This window comes from Scylla paramamosain, unplaced genomic scaffold (genome assembly GCF_035594125.1).
Source record: "Scylla paramamosain isolate STU-SP2022 unplaced genomic scaffold, ASM3559412v1 Contig9, whole genome shotgun sequence".
NCBI lineage: Eukaryota > Metazoa > Arthropoda > Malacostraca > Decapoda > Portunidae > Scylla > Scylla paramamosain.
In genome coordinates this window covers 1,589,593-1,610,285 of record NW_026973674.1, presented here as the reverse complement: position 1 = coordinate 1,610,285, position 20,693 = coordinate 1,589,593, and the positions used below count along the sequence as shown (strand labels likewise).

The 20,693-nt window shown below is 42.6% G+C and overlaps 1 protein-coding gene across 3 annotated transcripts; it reads right to left on the bottom strand.

Annotated features, from left to right (window-relative positions):
* Positions 1-9,351: 9,351 nt before the first annotated feature.
* On the bottom strand, positions 9,352-18,799 carry LOC135096924 (uncharacterized). 3 transcript variants are annotated; one of them, XM_063998699.1, is made up of 7 exons: positions 18,495-18,799; positions 17,908-18,028; positions 13,599-13,823; positions 12,544-13,263; positions 11,977-12,159; positions 11,315-11,494; positions 9,352-10,121 (listed from the first exon to the last, which is right to left on the bottom strand). In XM_063998699.1, exons 3-7 carry the CDS (start codon positions 13,599-13,601, stop codon positions 9,615-9,617), a joined length of 1,593 nt encoding a protein of 530 aa, XP_063854769.1. In that variant the 5' UTR covers positions 13,602-13,823; positions 17,908-18,028; positions 18,495-18,799; the 3' UTR covers positions 9,352-9,614. The 3 variants fall into 3 exon arrangements, with proteins under 3 accessions (XP_063854769.1, XP_063854768.1, XP_063854767.1); XM_063998698.1 differs by lacking the exon at positions 17,908-18,028 and having other exon boundaries at positions 18,450-18,799; XM_063998697.1 differs by lacking the exon at positions 17,908-18,028.
* Positions 18,800-20,693: the final 1,894 nt, after the last annotated feature.

The window sequence follows — 20,693 nt, the reverse complement described above, 5'->3', positions numbered from 1 at the left end:
CCTAAATGGATGACTGCTAGGTTAAAGCATTATATAGGGCGTAAGAGAAGTATATATAGGAGATTAAGGGCAGGTGAAGAAGTTTTAAGGACACAATATAATGAATTAGTTAGAACAGTCAGGAAGTTAACGAGGAAAGCTAAGGACAATTATGAATCAAAGATAGCCAGCCAGGCGAAGACGGACCCCAAGGGATTTTATCAGGTATACAGGACGAAGAATAAGGATACTGTAGGTCCATTAAAGGCAGCAGATGGGGAGCTGGTTAGTTCTGGGGAGGAGATTAGTAAACTTCTGAATGATTATTTTTTAACTGTCTTCACCCAGGAAAACATGCAGGATATGCCAGATAGTGAACAGGTGTTTAGAGCAGATGAGAATGAGAAGCTGACAGGTATTTCCATAACTAGGGAGATAGTGGAACAGGAGATAGATAGGCTAAAAAAGTTCAAGTCACCAGGACCTGATGAAATATATCCCAGAGTACTTAAGGAATGTAAAGAGATTATTAGTGAGCCGTTAGTTTCTGTCTTTAGGAAATCACTGGAGTCGGGTGAGGTACCAGTAATGTGGAGGCAGGCTAATGTAGTACCCATCTTTAAGAAAGGAGATAAAACTTTAGCGTCTAATTATAGACCTGTCAGCTTAACTTCAGTTGTAGGTAAAATGTTAGAGTCAATAATAGCGAGGAACATTAGGGAACATTTAGACAAACATAACTTGATAAATCAGTCACAGCATGGCTTCACGAAGGGGAAGTCTTGCCTGACAAACTTGTTAAGTTTTTACAGTAAGCTGTACGAGGCAGTAGATAATGGTGATAGTTATGATATCTTATATCTGGACTTTAGTAAAGCATTTGACAAGGTACCCCACCAAAGGCTCCTGAGAAAGGTTAGGGCACACGGGATAGATGGGAAGGTGTTAGGCTGGATAGGGTCATGGCTTGGTAACAGGCGACAGAGAGTGGTAATAAACGGCTCGAAGTCCGAGTGGGGTCATGTAATTAGTGGGGTGCCACAGGGATCAGTATTAGGGCCATAGTTATTTCTAATGTATATCAATGACTTGGATAGTGGAATTAGTAGTGATGTTAGTAAATTTGCGGATGACACAAAGATAGGTAGATTAATTAGGTCAGAATCGGATGCCATCGCCTTGCAGGCAGACTTACGAGTAGATAGAATGAATGAATGGACGGATAGATGACAAATGGAATTTAATATCAATAAATGCAAAGTGCTTAGCGTAGGTAAAGGAAACCCACACAATAGGTACACATTAGACAACCAAACTCTGGAAGGTACAGGGTACGAGAAAGATTTAGGAGTTATAGTTAGCTCTGAACTCCGTCTAGGGAAACAATGCATATATAGAAGCCAGAAACAAGGCAAATAGGGTACTAGGATTCATTTTTAGGAGTGTTAAAAGTAGAAGGCCGGAAGTAATATTAAAGTTATACTTGGCGCTGGTCAGACCTCATCTAGACTACGCGGTGCAGTTCTGGTCCCCACATTACAGGAAAGATATAGGTCTATTAGAATCAGTACAGAGGAGAATGACTAAAAGGATACAGGGGATGAGGAGTATTCCTTACGAGGAGAGGTTGAAGCTGTTAAATTTACATTCTTTAGAGAGACGTAGGTTAAGAGAGGACCTGATAGAAGTCTTTAAGTGGTATAAGGGTTATAACAAGGGAGATGTAAGCAAAATTCTTAGGATCAGCAATCAGGGTAGAACAAGAAATAGCGGGTTCAAACTTGAAAAATTTAGGTTTAGGAAGGAGATAGGAAAAAATTGGTTCTCAAATAGAGTGGTAGATGAGTGGAACGGACTCAGTAATCATGTAGTTAATGCTAGAACACTAGAGAGCTTTAAGAGAAGATTAGACAAGTTTATGGATGGGGATAGCAGATGGAAATAGGTAGGTATGTTTCATACAGGGACTGCCACGTGTAAGCCTGGTCGCTTCTTGCATCTTCCCTTATTTCTTATGTTCTTATGTTCTTATGTGTACTATCAAGGTATACATACAAATTTAGGGCTTTCCTAACACACGAATATAAAAGTATTTTCAAGAACACTAACATAAGGAAAGGTGTCAGGACACTTGGGCAGAGAAATCTAGGTTTCAGATATACTGGTAAAGATGCCTCTAGAGCCTCTAAAATTTTTATTTATTTATTTTATTTTATTTTTATTTATTTATTTTTTGTTTTTTTTGTTTGAGAAGGAAAGAGTGGATAACGAGTTTGTTATAAAAGAAATCGTTGACTTTGTCAGATTCTTCAGGGAAGTGACAGGGAATACCCTATAAGAAAGTTCTGTCGTGAAAGCTAAATAAAACCGAGAAGTGGTTAGTTTACTAGAACGTACATGACAAGCATCTTGTACCGCATGATGTCCTATAACCTTTTCATAGGTGGTCCTTTCTTGGCAAGTCACTGAGACTGTGAAATAAAAGTAATGATATCTATGAAAGTTACAATGGAAAATAGTTTCTGGACTATGTATGGACAGAGTGATAGAGCTCTGAACGTGCAAAGGTAACTTTACAAATACCATTTACTACAGGTAAGAAGGCAAATTGGATACTTTAACAGTGGTATACAAATATAAGTATGAAGATTTAAAAAATTTTAATTCAGCTAAATCTCCAACTGTATATAATGAAAAGTCCTTGGCTATTAGCACTAAGGAAGGATTCATGTCCAGTATCATCACCGAATTATTAACGGAAAATGGAAAAATTTTTAATCTCATAGGCCTCAAAATGATCCTGAGATTTAAAACGTATGTTTACAATTATTGCATCTATGGTCAAGATAGCTTCTAGCATTGGGTAGTAATATTGATCGTGTCCATTGCATACAATGGTGTCAATTTGTATGTTGACTGACCAATTTCTACTGTGTGAAGCAAATCCTCTACATAAAATAGGGAAGTTGTTACCCTTTCATTGACAGCATCCACCATGTTGCGAATTATCGCTTCATTAATAGAAAGAACTGAACTCAAGGAAGCTTCAAATACATGCGAAACTTGATCTATTACCACCACTTGATTTATCACATCTAAACTATGTAAGGTATTATCAAGCACATTTGCTAAATCATTTGAGTACTGCAATAACTCATACATGTTGGACCAGTTGGATAATTTAACCAGTTTATTGTGATGCAGGTCAGGCCCTTCTTATTAGTAGTTGCAACCGTTATTAGTTGGTCATAATGTTTCCTCAAATCCTGTACATCTTCGCCCAAGGCGGTGCCAAAGAGATATTGAGACAATTGTCCTAACACATTTATGAGTCCTCTTTTGGTACGAACGTGCACTGAATGAAGGTTGTAGTCATGCTGAGATTGGTTCAATTTGCCATGCAAAAATTCTACCCTTGCTGTTAATGCTTTGATTATGGTTTGAGAGAAAACTTGCGTCTGTCTATGCGTTTCATCAGCAAGTAAAGATTCCAATTCCTGTATGGAGTTATGCAAAGTTTTTGAGACAGTGGCGAGGTCCGAAGGTATGGAAAATAAGGTAGAAAAATGATATCGAACCAGAAGATCATCCTCTAATAAGGTTACTTTTCCAAGATGTGTGGACATGCAACGCAGTGAGCACTTGTAGCACGTGCAGCATGCCGAAGTAGATAACCAGGAAGCCCAGTGTCATATGTAAGAAATGCAGGCAATCAGTAGCGAGAGCGTAAGTTATATATATGCGTCTTTGTAGTGTTAGTAGAATTATGGGATCACCTGAAGATCCGGAATTCAAGTCATAGGAAGGTGGAAATACAGAAGCAGGCAGGGAGTTCCAGAGTTTACCAGAGAAAGGGATGAATGATTGAGAATACTGGTTAACTCTTGCGTTAGAGAGGTGGACATAATAGGGGTGAGAGAAAGAAGAAAGTCTTGTGCAGCGACGCCGCGGAAGAAGGGGAGGCATGCAGTTAGCAAGATCAAAAGAGCAGTTAGCATGAAAATAGCGGTAGAAGACAGCTAGATATGCAACATTGCGGCGGTGAGAGAGAGACAGTCAGTTAGAGGAGAGGACTTGATGAGACGAAAAGCTTTTGATTCCACCCTGCCTAGAAGAGCAGTATGAGTGGAACCCCCCCAGACATGTGAAGCATACTTCATACATGGACGGATAAGGCCCTTGTACAGAGTTAGCAGCTGGGGGGGTGAGAAAAACTGGCGGAGACGTCTCAGAACACCTAACTTCATAGAAGCTGTTTTAGCTAGAGATGAGATGTGAAGTTTCCAGTTCAGATTATAAGTAAAGGACAGACCGAGGATGTTCAGTGTAGAAGCTGAGTGTCATTGAAGAAGAGGGGATAGTTGTCTGGAAGGTTGTGTCGAGTTGATAGATGGAGGAATTGAGTTTTTGAGGCATTGAACAATACCAAGTTTGCTCTGCCCCAATCAGAAATTTTAGAAAGATCAGAAGTCAGGCGTTCTGTGGCTTCCCTGCGTGATATGTTTACCTCCTGAAGGGTTGGACGTCTATGAAAAGACGTGGAAAAGTGCAGGGTGGTATCATCAGCGTAGGAGTTGATAGGACAAGAAGTTTGGTTTAGAAGATCATTAATGAATAATAAGAAGAGAGTGGGTGACAGGACAGAATCCTGAGGAACACCACTGTTAATAGATTTAGGAGAAGAACAGTGACCGTCTACCACAGCAGCAATAGAACGGTCAGAAAGGAAACTTGAGATGAAATTACAGAGAGAAGGATAGAAACCGTAAGAGGGTACTTTGGAAATTAAAGCTTTGTGCCAGACTCTATCAAAGGCTTTTGATATGTCCAAGGCAACAGCAAAAGTTTCACCAAAATCTCTAAAAGAGACTCAGTAAGGAAAGCCAGAAGATCACCAGTAGAACGGCCTTGACGGAACCCATACTGGCGATCAGATAGAAGGTTGTGAAGAGATAGATGTTTAAGAATCTTCCTGTTGAGGATAGATTCAAAAACTTTAGATAAGCAGGAAATTAAAACAATAGGACGGTAGTTTGAGGGATTAGAGCGGTCACCCTTTTTAGGAACAGGTTGAATGTAGGCAAACTTCCAGCAAGAAGGAAAGGTAGATGTTGACAGACAGAGCTGAAAGAGTTTGACTAGGCAAGGTGCAAGCACGGAGGCACAGTTTCGGAGAACAATAGGAGGGACCCCATCAGGTCCATAAGCCTTCCGAGGATTTAGGCCAGCGAGGGCATGGAAAACATCATTGCGAAGAATTTTAATACGTGGCATGAAGTAGTCAGAGGGTGGAGGAGAGGGAGGAACAAGCCCAGAATCGTCCAAGGTAGAGTTTTTACCAAAGGTTTGAGCAAAGAGTTCAGCTTTAGAAATAGATGCGATAGCAGTGGTGCCATCTGGTTGAAGTAGAGGAGGGAAAGAAGAAGAAGCAAAGTTATTGGAGATTTTTTTGGCTAGATGCCAGAAATAGATGCCTTGTGTTGTGAGACACAAAGGGAAACGTTCAGTGAGGTCACAGCTGGGTTTAATGATAAGTTCACAGCACCCCCTGAACAGTGCTTTAGACCTCACTGGGAGTAATTATCGTTTCGGCAGGTGTCTACTGCCTCCTCCTTATAAACGCTTAACTTCATAGAAGTTGTTTAAGCTAGAGATAACATGTGACATTTCTTGTTTAGATTATACGAAAAGAACAGATCAAGCATGTTCAGTGTAGAAGAGTGTGCCAGTTGAATGTCATTGAAGAAGAGGGGATAGTTGTCTGGAAGGTTGTGTCGAGTTGAGAGATGGAGGAATTGAGTTTTTGAGTCATTGAACAGTACTAAGTTAGCTCTGCTCCACTCAGAAATTCTAGAGAGATCAGAAGTTAGGAGCGAACTGTTTACTTCCTGAATGGTTGGACGTCTGTGAAAAGACGTGGAAAAGTGGAGGGTGGTATTATCAAAGTAAGAGTTGATAGGGCAAGAAGTTTGGTTTCACGGATCATTGATGAATAATAGGAAGAGAGTGGGTGACAGGACAGAACCCTGAGGAACAACAGTGTTAGTAGATTTAAGAGAAGAACAGTGACCGTATACCACAGTAACAATAGAATGGTTAAAAAGGAAACTTGAGATAGAGTTACAGAGAGAAAGATAGAAGCCGTAGGAGGGTAGTTTGGAAATCAAAGCTTTATGCCGGACTCTAAGAAAAGCTCTTAATATGTCTAAAGCAACAACAAAAATTTCACCGAAATCTGTAAAAGAGGATGACCAAGACTCAGTAAGGAAAGCCAGATCTCCAGTAGAGCGGCCTTGACGGAACCCATACTGGCGATCAGATAGAAGGTTGTGAAGTGATAGATGTTTAAGAATCTCCCTGTTGAGGATAGATTCAAAAACTTTAGATAGGCAGGAAATTAAAGCAATAGGACGGTAGTTTGAGGAATTAGAACATTCACCCTTTTTAGGAACATCCTGAATATAGGCAAATTTCCAGCAAGAAGGAAATGTAGATGGTGACAGACAAAATTGAAAGAGTTTGACTAGGCAAGATGCAAGCACGGAGGCGCAGTTTCGGAGAACAATAGGATGGACCCCATCATGTCCTTAAGTCTTTCGAATGTTTAGGCCAGCGAGGGCATGGAAACATCACTGAAAAGAATTTTAATAGGTAGCATGAAGTAGTCAGAGGATAGAGGAGAGGGAGGAACAAACCCTGAATCCTCTGCAGTGTTAGGTTATTTGTGGTGTGGTTCAATTATGTTCGGTCAGTTCGAATGTTTAGTTCGAACCAGAGTTGATGACGGGTTTACCAGGCAAATAAACAGGATTGGGCTCGCTGACGGTTGTACAGCCAGTGCGCCTCTCTTTACCCTCCTGGCCTTGCGACCAGACACTATATTTTGGAGCATTTAGTAGGATTCTCACTTACAATGGAGGGCACCGGAATATGTCCGCCTCCGCCATTTCTGGGAAGCCCTCCTGCACCTGGACAGACTGGGAGTGCCAGTTTGAGACATTCCTCGTAGCTGTCGGCGGCAACGACTTCACGGCAATAGCGAAGAAGGCATTGTTGCTTCACAGCGTGGGTGCTGAGGCGCAGAGGGTTTCATAGCCAGCCACCGGCTATTAAGACTACGGGTTAGGATGACTACGCGACCGCGATGCGGCAGCTAAGGTGCTTCTAGTCTCCTCAAGTAAACGTCATCGTTGAAAGGCAGCGACGCAGAAGGCAGCATGGCGGTAAGTCAGCGGCTGAATATGTGGCTGAACTGCGGCGATTGGCGCATAATTGCCAATTCCTGGCACTTACAGAGGAAATAATTCGAGACCAAGTGGTCGAGAAAACAGTTCATCCGAGGCTACACGAACGGTTCCTCCAGAATAACAAGCTTATGCTGGATGTGGTTGTGACGCAAGCGGAAGCCTACGAGCGCTCCATGCGAGAATCACAAGAGAAGGAAGAACCAGCTTGCAACACTTCCAACTTCACGCATGAGGAAGCTTCATGGGAGGTGCAAAAAACTACAGCTTTACATGGAAAAGTCCTGTGAAATGTGATAACTGTGGGAAGAGAGGGCACTTGGCCCGTAACAGCCAGTGCCCTGCTCGTCAATCGCAGTGCTGGCGTTGTGGGAAGCCGGACCATTGCGCTGCATCGTGTCGATCCTCGGAGTTCAAGAAGGTCCAGAAGCGTGAAGACGAGGAAGCTATCCTGAGTTACAGCGACAAGAAACACCTAGGACGGCTAACGTGTCAAGTTGTGATTAGTGTAGAAGGACAGGAAAGGACGCTACGCTTGCAAATGGATACCGATGTGTCCATTTCGCTGTTCTCCTCGTCTTTTGCAAAAGAGCATTTCAAGGGCGCCAGAGTGAAGGCGACTACAACCAAACTCTACAGGATAAGGAGGACACCACTTGTCGTCGGCAACTTACCTGCTACGGTAAGTGTTAACTGTCGTCAGGTGATGACGAACTTTTACGTCGTTAATTCAGGCGCCACCGAAGTAATAATGGGACTGGATCTTTTGGCACAGCTTGGGTTCACCATCCACCCACCCATCCACTCCAGTATTGTCATTACTTTCTTAAAGTTAAAATGAAAATACTAGGTATGATGCACTATACGTTTGATAATTCCGATAAAGTTGTTATTATCATTATGATTACATTCTTATTTCTACAAATAATCTATAATAATAAAAATTATTATTATTATTACGTTTATTATTATTATTATTATTATTATTATTATTATTATTATTATTATTATTATTATTATTATTATTATTACTTTTATTATTATTATTATTACTTTTATTGGATCATATGAAGATCAGCCACCCCAGCTTATTTCACCTGAAGAAAAACCTTATTAAACCTAACCTAACCTAACCTAACTTAACTTAACCTAACCTAACCTAGCCTAACCTAATCTATATAGTTAGGTTAGGTTAGGTTTAATAAGGTTTTTCTTCAAGTGAAATAAGCTGGCGTGGCTGATCTTCATATGATCCCTTTTATTATTATTATTATTATTATTATTATTATTATTATTATTATTTATTATTATTATTATCATTATTATTATTATTATTATTATTATTATTATTATTATTATTATTATTATTATTATCATTATTATTATTATTATTATTATCATTATTATTATTATTATTATTATTATTATTATTATCATTATTATTAATAATAATAAAATTAATAATAAAATAATAACAATAATAATAATGATAATAATAAAAGTAGTAATAATAATAATGATAATAATAATAATAATAATAATAATAATAATAATAATAATAATAATAATAAAAGTAATAATAATAATAATAATAAAAGTAATAATAATAATAATTATTATTATTATTATAGATTATTTGTAGAAATAAGAATGTAATTATTATTATTATTATTATTATTATTATTATTATTATTATTATTATTATTATTATTATTATTATTATTGTTATTATTATTATTATTATTATTATTATTATTATTATTATTATTATTATTATTATTATTATTATTATTATTATTATTATTATTATTATTATTATTATTATTATTATTATTATTATTATTATTATTATTATTATCATCACCATCATCATGATCATCATGATTATCATCATCATCATCATCATCATCATCATCATCATCATCATCATCATCATTATTATTATTATTATTATTATTATTATTATTATTATGATTATTATGATTATTATGATTATTATCGTATAATGATGAATGTGTAAAGTGGTATTTCCTGTCACCAATATTTACAGCAACAATCGCTGACAGAAAACATTGGCAAGACTTAAGCATTCAGAGAAAAGTAAATGTGACAAAGTGTACAGCCTTACGTGTGTGTGTGTGTGTGTGTGTGTGTGTGTGTGTGTGTGTGTGTGTGTGTGTGTGTGTGTGTGTGTGTGTGTGTGTTTGTTTGTGTTTGCTTGATTGTGTGTTTATGTGTGCATTTGTTTGTTTTGTTGTTAGCTTGTTTCATCTCCATTAAAACACACACACACACACACACACACACACACACACACACACACACACGGAAAAAAAAAAACTCCTTTTATGGCTGCGTGGTGTGGTGTGGTGTTGTGGTGTGGGTGCAGCACTACCGTGACAGCAGCACGCCACACTGCTCCACAGTCACCTCAGTAATGGGGCGGTGTCGGGCTGCTGCCACCACCACCTCCAGGCCCCGCACCACCTTACCAAAGATATCATACTGAACACCAGGCCGATGGTCCCGTGTGGTGATGTAGAACTGAGCTCCCTGGGCAGAGTCACCTCCCCACCATCCCCCCACAGCCCCCGCCTGGCCTGACTGCCAATACTCCCCCTGGTCAAGGTGAGGCAGCAGGGCGGCTCCTCCCCACCCATTACCTGTCTGGTAATCTCCTCCAACCACATATTCCCCAGGCCGTCCTTGATCCCATACTTCAAACAGCCTGGAGTTGGCGTAACAGGCACCCCGCTGGCCCGAGCACAGCAGCACGAACTGCAGGCCTAGGGGTGTGTACTGGGGAAGACTCACCACCACCCGCCGCGCGGCGCTGCCGGGCCACTCCAGGTCCATGAACACCTCGCAAGGGGGGCCGGCCGGCACCACTTCCACCATCTGGAACACAATGTTGTTATTACTGATACTACTCTTGTTGTTGGTGTACTATTGTTGTTGTTGTTGTTAGTAGTAGTAGTAGTAGTAGTAGTAGTAGTAGTAGTAGTAGTAGAAGAACCCACCACCATCTCACCCCCACCCAAAAAAAAAAAAAAACCTAAGTGGGTTTTTTTTTATAATTTACGTAAAAAAATCACAAAAAAAAAAAACCTAAGTGGGTTTTTTTATAATTTACGTAAAAAAATAGTCTTACATAATCTTGATAAATGAGTTTTATATATATATATATATATATATATATATATATATATATATATATATATATATATATATATATATATATATATATATATATATATATATATATATATATATATATATATATATATAAGTTTTTTTTTTCTTTTAATCTGCAGTGAAAGTCGCTGGCCTTATTTCCTTATTTTCCGGTTGTCATAATACAATAGTGTTGGGAGAGTGTGGGCGTGCAGGGAGGAGAGAACGATAGTGACTAGCGGAGGGGCAGGGTGGGGAGTGTTGGGAAGGTGTGAGCGTGCAGGGAGGAGGGAAGGACATTGCCTGGCGGCGGGGCAGTGCAGGGAGTGTTAGCAGGGTGTGGGCGTGCAGGGAGAAGGAAGGACAGTGCCTTGGAAGGGCAGAGAGGGGGTGGGCGGAGAGTGTTGCAAGGATGTGGGCGTGTAGGGAAGATGGAAGCACAGTGCCTGGGGAAGGGGCAGGGCGAGGAGTGTAGGGAAGGTGTAGGCGTGCAGGGAGGAGAGAAGGATCGTGCCTGGCGGAGAGGCAGGGCAGGGATTGTTGACAGGGTGTGGACGTGCAGGGAGGAGGGAAGGACTGCTTTGTGGAGGGGCAGGGTGGGGAGTTTTTGGAGAGTGTAGGTGTGCAGGGAGGAGGGAAGGATTGTGCCTGGCGCAGGGCCAGGACGGAGAGTGTTGGGAGGGTGTGGGCGTGCAGGGAGGAGGGAAGGACAGTGCCTGGTAGAGGGGGAGGCGGAGAGTGTGTGGAGGCTGTGGGCTTGCATTGAGTATGGAAGTACAGTGCCTGGCGGAGGAGATAAGCTGTACCAGGTGTGGGAGGGTTAGGCTGAGAATGAGTGCATGATTGTTGTAACGAGTCCCCTTCCCTCTAGCCACGCGGTTGCGGGACCAGGGAGAGGCGCCAGGCGCTAACCCCACCTGCAAGGTGACGGCGCAGGAGGGCGGTGCCTGGGCCTGCAGGGAGTGAAGATGCAGGCGGCCGTCTTCAAGGCTGATTCTTGCGTATCGACTCCGTCCCTCCACCTCGTGGACGGCGAAGACAAGGCCAGCCTCCACCATGCCCTTAGCAGGCTGCCTCAGGCTAAACAGATCCTCGGTCTACATGGAGGAGGTAGCAAGTAAGGGTGGCAGTTCGTGGAAAGGATACAAGAAGTACATTTTAAATAGCAGCAGCAGAATTTTAGGGCTTCACTAGCCTGCTTAGTGTAATCACACCCCTCCACACTGGCCAGATTAAAGGCAGCAACAATCAAGGAATTCAGAAATGTCATGAACAGCTGTTATTGTTTTGTGGGGGAGGGTAGCAATGCCTGCTGCTGGTGTGGTGATGTGCTGCGTGTGGTGCTGAGTGATGAGAGAGAGAGAGAGAGAGAGAGAGAGAGAGAGAGAGAGAGAGAGAGAGAGAGAGAGAGAGAGAGAGAGAGAGAGAGAGAGAGAGAGAGAGAGAATACAAAAGAAAGTAAAAAAAAAAAATGAGAAGGTGGCAGAAAGAGAGAGGGGTGGGCAACAAGGAGAGAGGAACGAACAGCCGTGAGCCACACACCGCCGGACAGGAGTGACACTTGCGGCCTGACACTCACCGTAAGAGGCGGCGTCAGCAAGACCTGCAGCCTGTCTGCGATGGAGGAGGCCTCGGCTAAGGTTGCCGGGAGGCTGGAATCCCCCACAGCTGCAGCAGTAGTGCCCGCTGCCTCCAGGGCTGCCTGTATGGAAGCTGAGGCGGCGGCAGCTGCCTGCAGGGCTGCGCGGGATGCCTCTGCCACCTGGAACACGACACGACAGTGTGTGTGTGTGTGTGTGTGTGTGTGTGTGTGTGTGGTGCTGTACAAACGGAGAGGCGTGTAGTGGAAACCTGCCTTATGTTGAATAGTTTTGGTAGGGATCTTTGAAAGTTACTCTTTATTTTAACAATTTATAATTATCTTAATAATGTATTAATTCTGTAACTCAACAAGTGTTTGAATAATTGCTGACGTGCTACTAAGTGTTTAATCTTTTAAGATTGTTCAGGGGTAAAGCATATGTTTTTGGAGTACAAACATTATATTGCATATGGATATTGTATATACAGGTTAAGATGTTGCCAAGAAACTAACTAACCGTGGCCAAAAGAGTAACATGCAAGCACACCAAGTGTGAAGACACACCTTGGCAACGGTGGTGACGGCGTGGACGTCGGGAAACATTCCCAGGAAATCCTTTGTCCTCTGACTATCCTCCTCCGCAAGATGGGCTGCATCCTCAATGATCTCATAAGCTTCGTGACGTGTTGTGGCCATGCGCAGCGCTTGCAGCGTGGCGTTCAGCTGCTGCTCCCTCTGCTGCACCTCCTCCTGCTTTCCCTTCACCCGGGACACCTCGCGGCGCACCACCTCTCGGGCACTCTTGCTCTGGTCCACCAATGTCTGCAGCTCGTCTTCCATCCGCTGCTGGCGACTATCCCAGCCAATGAGAGTTGTCAGATAATCGGCCAGCTGGCTCTGCTCCTCTTCGCAGGAGCGGATGGCAGCCAAGACCTTCAACTCTTGCTCCTGCAGCAAAGACTGTGCCCTCCTGCTGAGTCCCGTTATCGCCTTTGGTGAAGGCTGTGTCACTGGAGGGGGTGCCTGCTTCCCTGGCTTGGGTGGCAGAGAGGCCGATCCTCTCAGTCTCTTGATAAAACCCTCTGTAATATAGGAGATGGGGAACTGCCCCATCTCGGGCACGGCGTGACTCGCCCTGCATATGGGGCACTTGACGGAACCCTGTTCCTTGAGTTCATTAATGCACGGCGTGCAGAGAGTGTGGCCACATGGTAGAGTGCGTGGCCGCCTGAGGGTGTCGTCAAATGTGATATGGCATATAGGGCAGTCCTCCAAACTGTCGTCCTGCAACAAAGAGCCGGCGTGAGGGACACTTCACACACCCCGGCAGGTTCGCCATAGCAAACACCTGCTGCTGCCGCCAGGTACATCTATGTGGAAGGATTGCATGCAGCAACTGAAGACAAAAGTTAAGTCCATCAAGGGCTGATAAGGTGCTCAAGGGAACCAAAACACTCAGGGATGCGCAGGTGTGGGAGTGTGGTTGTGAACACTGGGTGTGCAGGAGGGAGGCAGACAGGGAGGGAGGGAGGGAGGCACGCCCAGTGTAGGATGTCTGATAGAGGAAGAATGGAAAACCGCCACTGGCCTAACCCAACTCTACTGAGGGCAACACTCACCATGATTCAGGCAGCCTGCCTCGCCTGCTCCGCTTCCTTCAGGCCTCTGTCTTGCTGCTTTTCAGGTTGCCTGCCTCTCCTGATGGCCTTCCTTCAGGCTGCCTCCCTCGACTGCTGCCTTTCCTTTAGGCTACCTGCCTCGCCTGTTGCCCTTCCTTCAGGCTGCCTGCCTCTGCCTTGCTGCCACAGCGGCCACGACGCACGTCAAACTCCGCCTCGTTGTTCCTGATTGGATGGAGATGCGATTTACTAGTTACTCGAAAGTCAACTTTATTCAAAGGTATGGGGAGATAAACCGTATGATCGAAGTAATGGAAAATAAATCGTAAAACAATAGAAACGTGGGTTTTCATTTTGTGCAAGACTAAGAACTTGAAACTCTTTATAACGGTAAACAAGTGTTCGGAAGAGAACTCGTGATCGAGAAATGGCCAACAGCTGTATAGTGGACCGTGCTGCAGTGTTAGACTATCCTGTCAGTATGCGTGTGAGCTGATGTATCTGAGTCAACCTAGTACACCCGTAGGAAACCCCATGGTGTTTGTAAATCTTCCTTTGGTGAGAGTGCATGTGTGCGTGTGCCAGGTGGCGTCACGTCCAGGTGGCCTCTCATATGGAACGTCATATCCGCATCCACGTGATTCGTATCACCTGGTGTCAGATATGAGGTGTTTGTACCGTATCCTGTGGTTTTGTATAATGATATGAGGTGTAGGAGACGGGAATAGACAGAATGGGCAGACCAGAGATGGTCAAGATAAGGAGGCCGCCAGTCACATTACCAGCAAGTAGAGCCTGAGAGTGGTAATGGAGTCCAGAGTGAAATGTTGGTGTTATATATTAACAGATGGGGATTGGGTGTGTGTAGAATGTGTTTCTCACTGAATGTTAATTGTTTGAATAAATTATAATAGGAAATATAATGCGAAGTCTTTCGAGATATTCAGGAGAGGAATCCATTTTATTTTTTTATTTATTTATTTATTTTTTTTTTTACTGGGACATGATTCCTACTTTTTTATGTAAGAAGGACACCAGCCAAGGGCAAAAAATTTCAATAAAAAATATTAAAAAAAACTCACTGAGGTGCCGGTCGCCAATTAGGGTTCAAAGTGGTAGTAAAAAATGAAACAAATAAATGATAAGTGTCTTGAAACTTCCCTCTTGAATGAATTCAACACATAAGAAGGTGGAAATACAGAAGCAGGCAGGGAATTCCAACGTTTACCAGAGAGAAGGATGAATCCTTGGGAATATTGTTCAACTCTTGCATTAGAGAGGTGACAAAAAAGGAGTGAGTGAAAAAAAAAAAAGTCTCGTACAGCAAGATCACTGGAGGAGGGGAAGGCATGCAGTTGCCAAGATCAGAAGAGCAGTTAGCATAAAAATAGCGGTAGAAGACAGCTAGAGATGCAACATTGCGGCGATAAGAAAGAGGCTGAACACAGTCATTTAGGATAGGGGAGTTGATGAGACGAAAAGCTTTGCATTCCATCCTGTCTAGAAGAGCGGTATGAGTGGAGATCCCTCAGAAATGTAAATCATATTTCATACACGGATGGATAAAGCCCTTGTACAGAGTTAGCAGCTGGAAGGCTGAGAAATACTGCTGTAGACGTCTCAGAACACCTAACTTCATAGGAGTTGTTTTAGCTAGAGATGAGATGCGAAGTTTCTAGTTTAATGTTATTGAAAAAGAGGGGATAGTTGTCTGGAAGGTTGTGTCTAGTTGATAAATAGAGGAATTGAGTTTTTGAGGCATTGAACAATACTAAGTTTCCTCTGCCGCAATTAGAAACTTTAGAGATCAGAAGTCAGGCGTTCTGTGGTCCCTTGCATAAACTGTTTACTTCCTGAATGGTTGGACGTCTATGAAAAGACGATAAAAAATACAGGGTGGTATCATCAGGGAAAGAGTGGACAGGACAAAAAGTTTGGTTTAGAAGATAATTGATAAATAAGAGGAGAGTGGGTGACAGGACATAACCCTGAGGAACACCACTGTTACTAGATTTAGGAGAATAACATTGACCGTCTACCACAGCAACAATAGAACGGTCAGAAAGGAAACTTGAGATTAAGTTACAGAGAGAAGGATAGAAACCGTAAGAGGTTAGTTTGGAATTTAAAGCTTTGTGCCAGACTCTATCAAAAGCTTCTGATATGTCTAAGGCAACAAGACTCAGTAAGGAAAGCCAGGAGATCACTAGTAAAGCGATCTTGACGGAGTCCATACTGACGATCAGATAGAATGTTATAAAGTAATAAATGTTTAAGAATAGTTTAGATAGGCAGGAAATTAAAACAATAGAACGGTAGCTTGAGAGATTAGAACGGCCAACGTTCTTAAGAACAGGCTGAATGTAAGCAAATTTCCAGCAATAATGAAAGGTAGATGTTGACACACAGAGGTGAAAGAGTTTAACTAGGCAAGGTGCAAGCACGGAGACGCAGTTTTTGGAGAACAGTAGGAAGAACCCCATGAGGTCCATAAGCATTCTAAAGGTTTAGGTCAGCGAGGGCATGGAAAACATCATTACAAAGAATTTTAGTAGGTAGCATGAAGTAGTTAGAGAGTGGAGGAGAGGAAGGAACAAACCCTGAATCATCCAAGGCAGATTTTTTAGCAAAGGTTTCAGGGAAAAGTTCAGCTTTGGAGATAGATGAGATGGCAGTGGTGGCATCTATTTGAAATAAAGGAGAGAGGAAGAAGAAGCAAAATTATTGGAGATGTTTTTGGCTAGGTGCCAGAAGTCACGAAGGGAGTTAGATCTTGAAAAAAATTGACACTTTCTATTAATGAAGAGGTTTTGGCTAGCTGAAGAAGAGACTTGGCATTATCCCGGGCAGAAATATAAAGCGCATTAGATTCTGGGGATAGAAGGCTCAAATACCTTTTGTGTTGCCACCTTTCTATCATGTATAGCACGAGAACAGGCTGTGTTAAACCAATGTTTGGAAGGTTTAGGTAAAGAACAAAAGTGAAGAATGTACGCCTCCATGCCAGACACTATCACCTTTGTTATCCGCTCGGCATACAGAGACGGGTCTCTGACATGGAAGCAGTAGTCATTCCAAGGAAAATCTGCAAAATACCTCCTCAGGCACCCCCAAACAGCCGAGGTAAAACGCCAGAGGTACCTTCGCTTACGGGGCATCCTGAGGAGGTATTGGAGCGATAGGACAAGATACAGATATGAGATTGCGATCGGATGAGCCCAGTGGAGAAGATAGAGTAACGGCATAAGCAGAAGGATTAGAAATTAGGTAAAAGTCAAGAATGTTGGGCGTATGTCCAAGACGGTGAGGAATACGAGTATGTTGTTGCACCAATTTCTCTAGGTCGTGGAAGATAGAAAAATTAAAGGGTAGTTCAATAGGATGGTCAGTGAAAGGAGAGAAAATCCAAAGCTGGTGGTGAACATTGAAGTCTCCAAGAATGGAGATCTCCGCAGAAGGGAAGAGAATCAGAATGTGCTTCACTTTAAAAGTTTAGTACTCAAAGAATTTCATATAGTCAGGGGAGTTAGGTGAGAGGTATACAACACAGATAAATTTATTTTGAGAGTGACTCTGTAGTTATCAGATGGTAGAAAAATCGAAAGATTCAAGAGCGTGGGCACAAGAGCAGGTTAACGCAACATCCAGTTTTTAGATTGAAAATGAGGATAGAGAAAAGAGGCGGGAACAGAAAAGGGGATAATGTCAGTTGCCTCAGACACCTGTATTTCAGTGAGGAAAAGAAGATGAGATTCAGAAGAGGAGAGGTGGTATTCTATAGAATGAAAATTAGATCCAAGACCGCGAATGTTGCATAAATTAATGGTGAAAAAATTTAGGTGGTGTGTCAAGACACTTAGGGTTGATACCAGAAGTGCAGTCCGACCTTGGGATATTTGTGGTTCCCTCCCCAGATGGAGACTCCGAGGTTGGTGTAGGAGTCGCCATGATATTTTTTAATTTTGAGTGAAGAATGTTTGTGTAACTAGGTGTTTGTAGTTTTGTGTGAAGGAAGAGAGTTGCTTTTAGATGTTGTATATACTGTTAGAAGTCGTGAATGATCGTGCAAGTAAATAATACAAATCAAGTGAAGTTTATATAGCTGAACGCTTTCCATTAAATCCACAAATGACTCTATCCATTCACCAAAAGCCTGTGGTGGAAAAATTATCTTCCCAGCACTAGTATATATGTTTGTCATGATTCGTTTTATTGTCCTATTAATACCTTATTGATCATGTTTACCATTCATTTGTACGTAATGTTAATATAATAAGTGCTTCTTCCCGAGCAGTCACACCCAGCCTACCATCTCAAGCTGCTGGACCTCAGGGTTGAGAACGGTGGCGAGGGTTGAGTGCGGTTGACTGAGCTCTTGAGTTTTCCAAGAGATTTCATTGATTCACATCGTTATTGCCGTGTGCTGCAGGCTGGGGAGGAGTTAACGTTTATTTAATTGATTGATTGATTCATTGATTTTTGTTTGTAGGATGTATGAGTTGGAGGTAGAGATAATTTAGTTAGTGAGTAGAGTGAAATAGGGCGGTACGCACCGTCAGCCACGGGACGGCATGTGGCGGCGCCTAAAGTAAACAATAATAAACTAGAAGTGGGACCTGAAGTGACATTGCAAGAAATAAAGATACCTTGAAAATAAAATTTGTGAGAAAGTGACACTACATAGTGAGTGAAGATGTGAATTGTGATGTTTAGGTTAAGACAACAACATGAACAAAAACAACAACAAATTGATAAGGAATTAAGGAGAAGAGTAGAAGTAAGAACGAAGACCCAAAGAAAATAGTATTAAGAAATTCTGATGCAGTGAGAAAGGAAGCATGGGCCACACACCTGGTGAGGGATGCCAGGTGGACGAGGAACCGCCTCAACACTCACCTTACTCCGCGTCACCAGCGCCGCCAGGTGATGTTATCAGAGGTACGTGTTCACGCCACAGCCAACAGTCAACAAATGAGTTAAGACAAGAGAGATAAGATTACTATTCGTATCAAACCACTGACGGTGGGGAGTTGGGGAGGCAGGGTCTGAAAAAAAAAAAAACTCACTATTTCATAACTTCCATCGTCTCTCAGGACTGGCCACATGACCTTTGGGGAAAAGTTGCCGGACTGATACATGAAGCAACACCCACGTTGTCTGGCAGCTGACTTTCATGACACTGCTGCCGTGACTGATCTGAAAGATTCTGGATGTGTCACTCTTGCTTCAGTGACGACTTTCGTCTCGTCTGCAGATTTTTAGGTCTGGTATAGACGAAACAAGGAAATGACATTTGGTGAGTTTAGCATGGATGAAAATTGCTAATTCTGTATAGATGCTGTGCATGAATTACATAATTTACCGATACCAGAATATTGCCACGTTTTGAACATATGTGAGGCAAGTATATATTTACCTACATTAGGGCTGAGGGGCGCTGCACCATGACTGAAAGGAGAGCTGAGGAACGTCTGGGCTGTGACTGAGGACAGGGTTGACAGGCGCCTGCACCGTGACTGACAGGAGGGCTGAGGGACGTCTGGACTGCGACTGAGGGGAGGGCTGATGGACGTCTAAACTGTGACTGAGGGGAGGGCAGAGGGGCGCCTGCACCGTGACTGAGGAGAGGGCTGAGGGGCGCCTCCACCGTGACTGAGCGGAGGGCTGAGGGACGGCTGGACTTTGACCGAGGGGAGGATTGAGGGGCACATGTATCATGACTGAGGGCAGGGCTGAGGGGCGCCTGCACCGTGACTGAGGGAAGGGCTGAGTGCGCCTTGACTGAGGGGCGCCTGCACCGTGAATAAGGGGAGGACTGAGGGGCGCCTGCACCGTGACTGAGGGGAGGGCTGATGGGGCGCCTCCACCGTCACTGATGGGAGGGCTGAGAGGAGCCTGTAGTAAATCATTAAGCCTGTTAAAGACTGCTGGATCATCTCCTGAGTTGCCCTCCCTCAAAGACCTTGCCCAAGACCCGCAAAGGCACAGTCAATGAGTGGTGGTGGAAAGCGCTGGCCAGTCGCCGCTCCGCATTACGGAGGTCAACCACCACCACCTCCACTTCTTTATTCATTCATTTCAATCTCCTTGTTTTCCTCCTTTTTCCACTTTCTCCTCTTCCTCCTCTTCCTCCTTCTTCTCCAATTGCCGTGTTATCATTTTATTAATTTACAGAGAGGACAAAGTTATGCCCACTCATTTATACCGTAGATCAAAGGAACAAAAAATAAGGGCGCTGTCCCACAGCTTGATAACAGCTATCATGCTTAGGATAACGGTGGCGGCTTTGCGGTCAGGCGGTCAGTAGTAGTAGTAATAGTAGTAGTAGTAGTAATTTTTGTTGTTGTTGTTGACGATGATGTTGGTTTTCATTTATGTTGTTGCTGTTCTTTTTTCTGGTACTGTTGTTATTGTTGTTGATGTTGTTTTTATTTATATTGCTGTTCTTGGTGCTACTGCTGTTCCTGTTACCAATGTTGTTGTTGTTGTTGTTGTTGTTGTTGTTGTTGTTGTTGTTGTTGTTGTTCTTGTTGTTGTTGTTCTTATTGTTATTGTTGTTCTTGTTATTGTTGTTGTTGTTGTTGTTGTTGTTGTTGTTGTTGTTGTTGTTGTTGTTGTTGTTGTTGTTATTGTTGTTGTAGCGGTACTGTAGCCGCTAATAAATTCTTCAGTCTCTGTTTCTGTTTCCTCAGTGAGTCCCGTTTTCTATGACTTATTTTATCTCGGTTGGCTTATTTTCAACTTTTTTAGATAATCATGTGTGTCCCATTGTCCTTCTATCACTCCCGTCACTATATCTAGTAACTTTCCTAGTGTTTTTCATCATTCATACATAATGTAATGTAAGGTTCGGCTGTTTATCCAATATACGGATGAGTGTAAGTAACTACTGAACTGTCATTGAGGGGTCTTATTAAACGTTTTCTCGTCTCCTCTCAACTATCTTCAACAAGCTCTACTGACAACGATAGTAGTTTTCAAGGGCATTCTAATAATTGTGATAATTTTTAACAATAATTTTATATAATCACTGCAAGTTGTACTGACAACAATAGTGGTTTCCAAGGACGTCTTTATAATTGTGGTAATTATTAA

Coding starts and splice junctions, on each gene's coding strand:
- LOC135096924 (XM_063998698.1), bottom strand. Junction 12,160..12,543: donor CCGTCACCACCGTTGCCAAG/GTGTGTCTTCAC, acceptor GTCGTGTTCCAG/GTGGCAGAGGCATCCCGCGC. Junction 10,122..11,314: donor CCTGCGCCGTCACCTTGCAG/GTGGGGTTAGCG, acceptor ATTGTGTTCCAG/ATGGTGGAAGTGGTGCCGGC.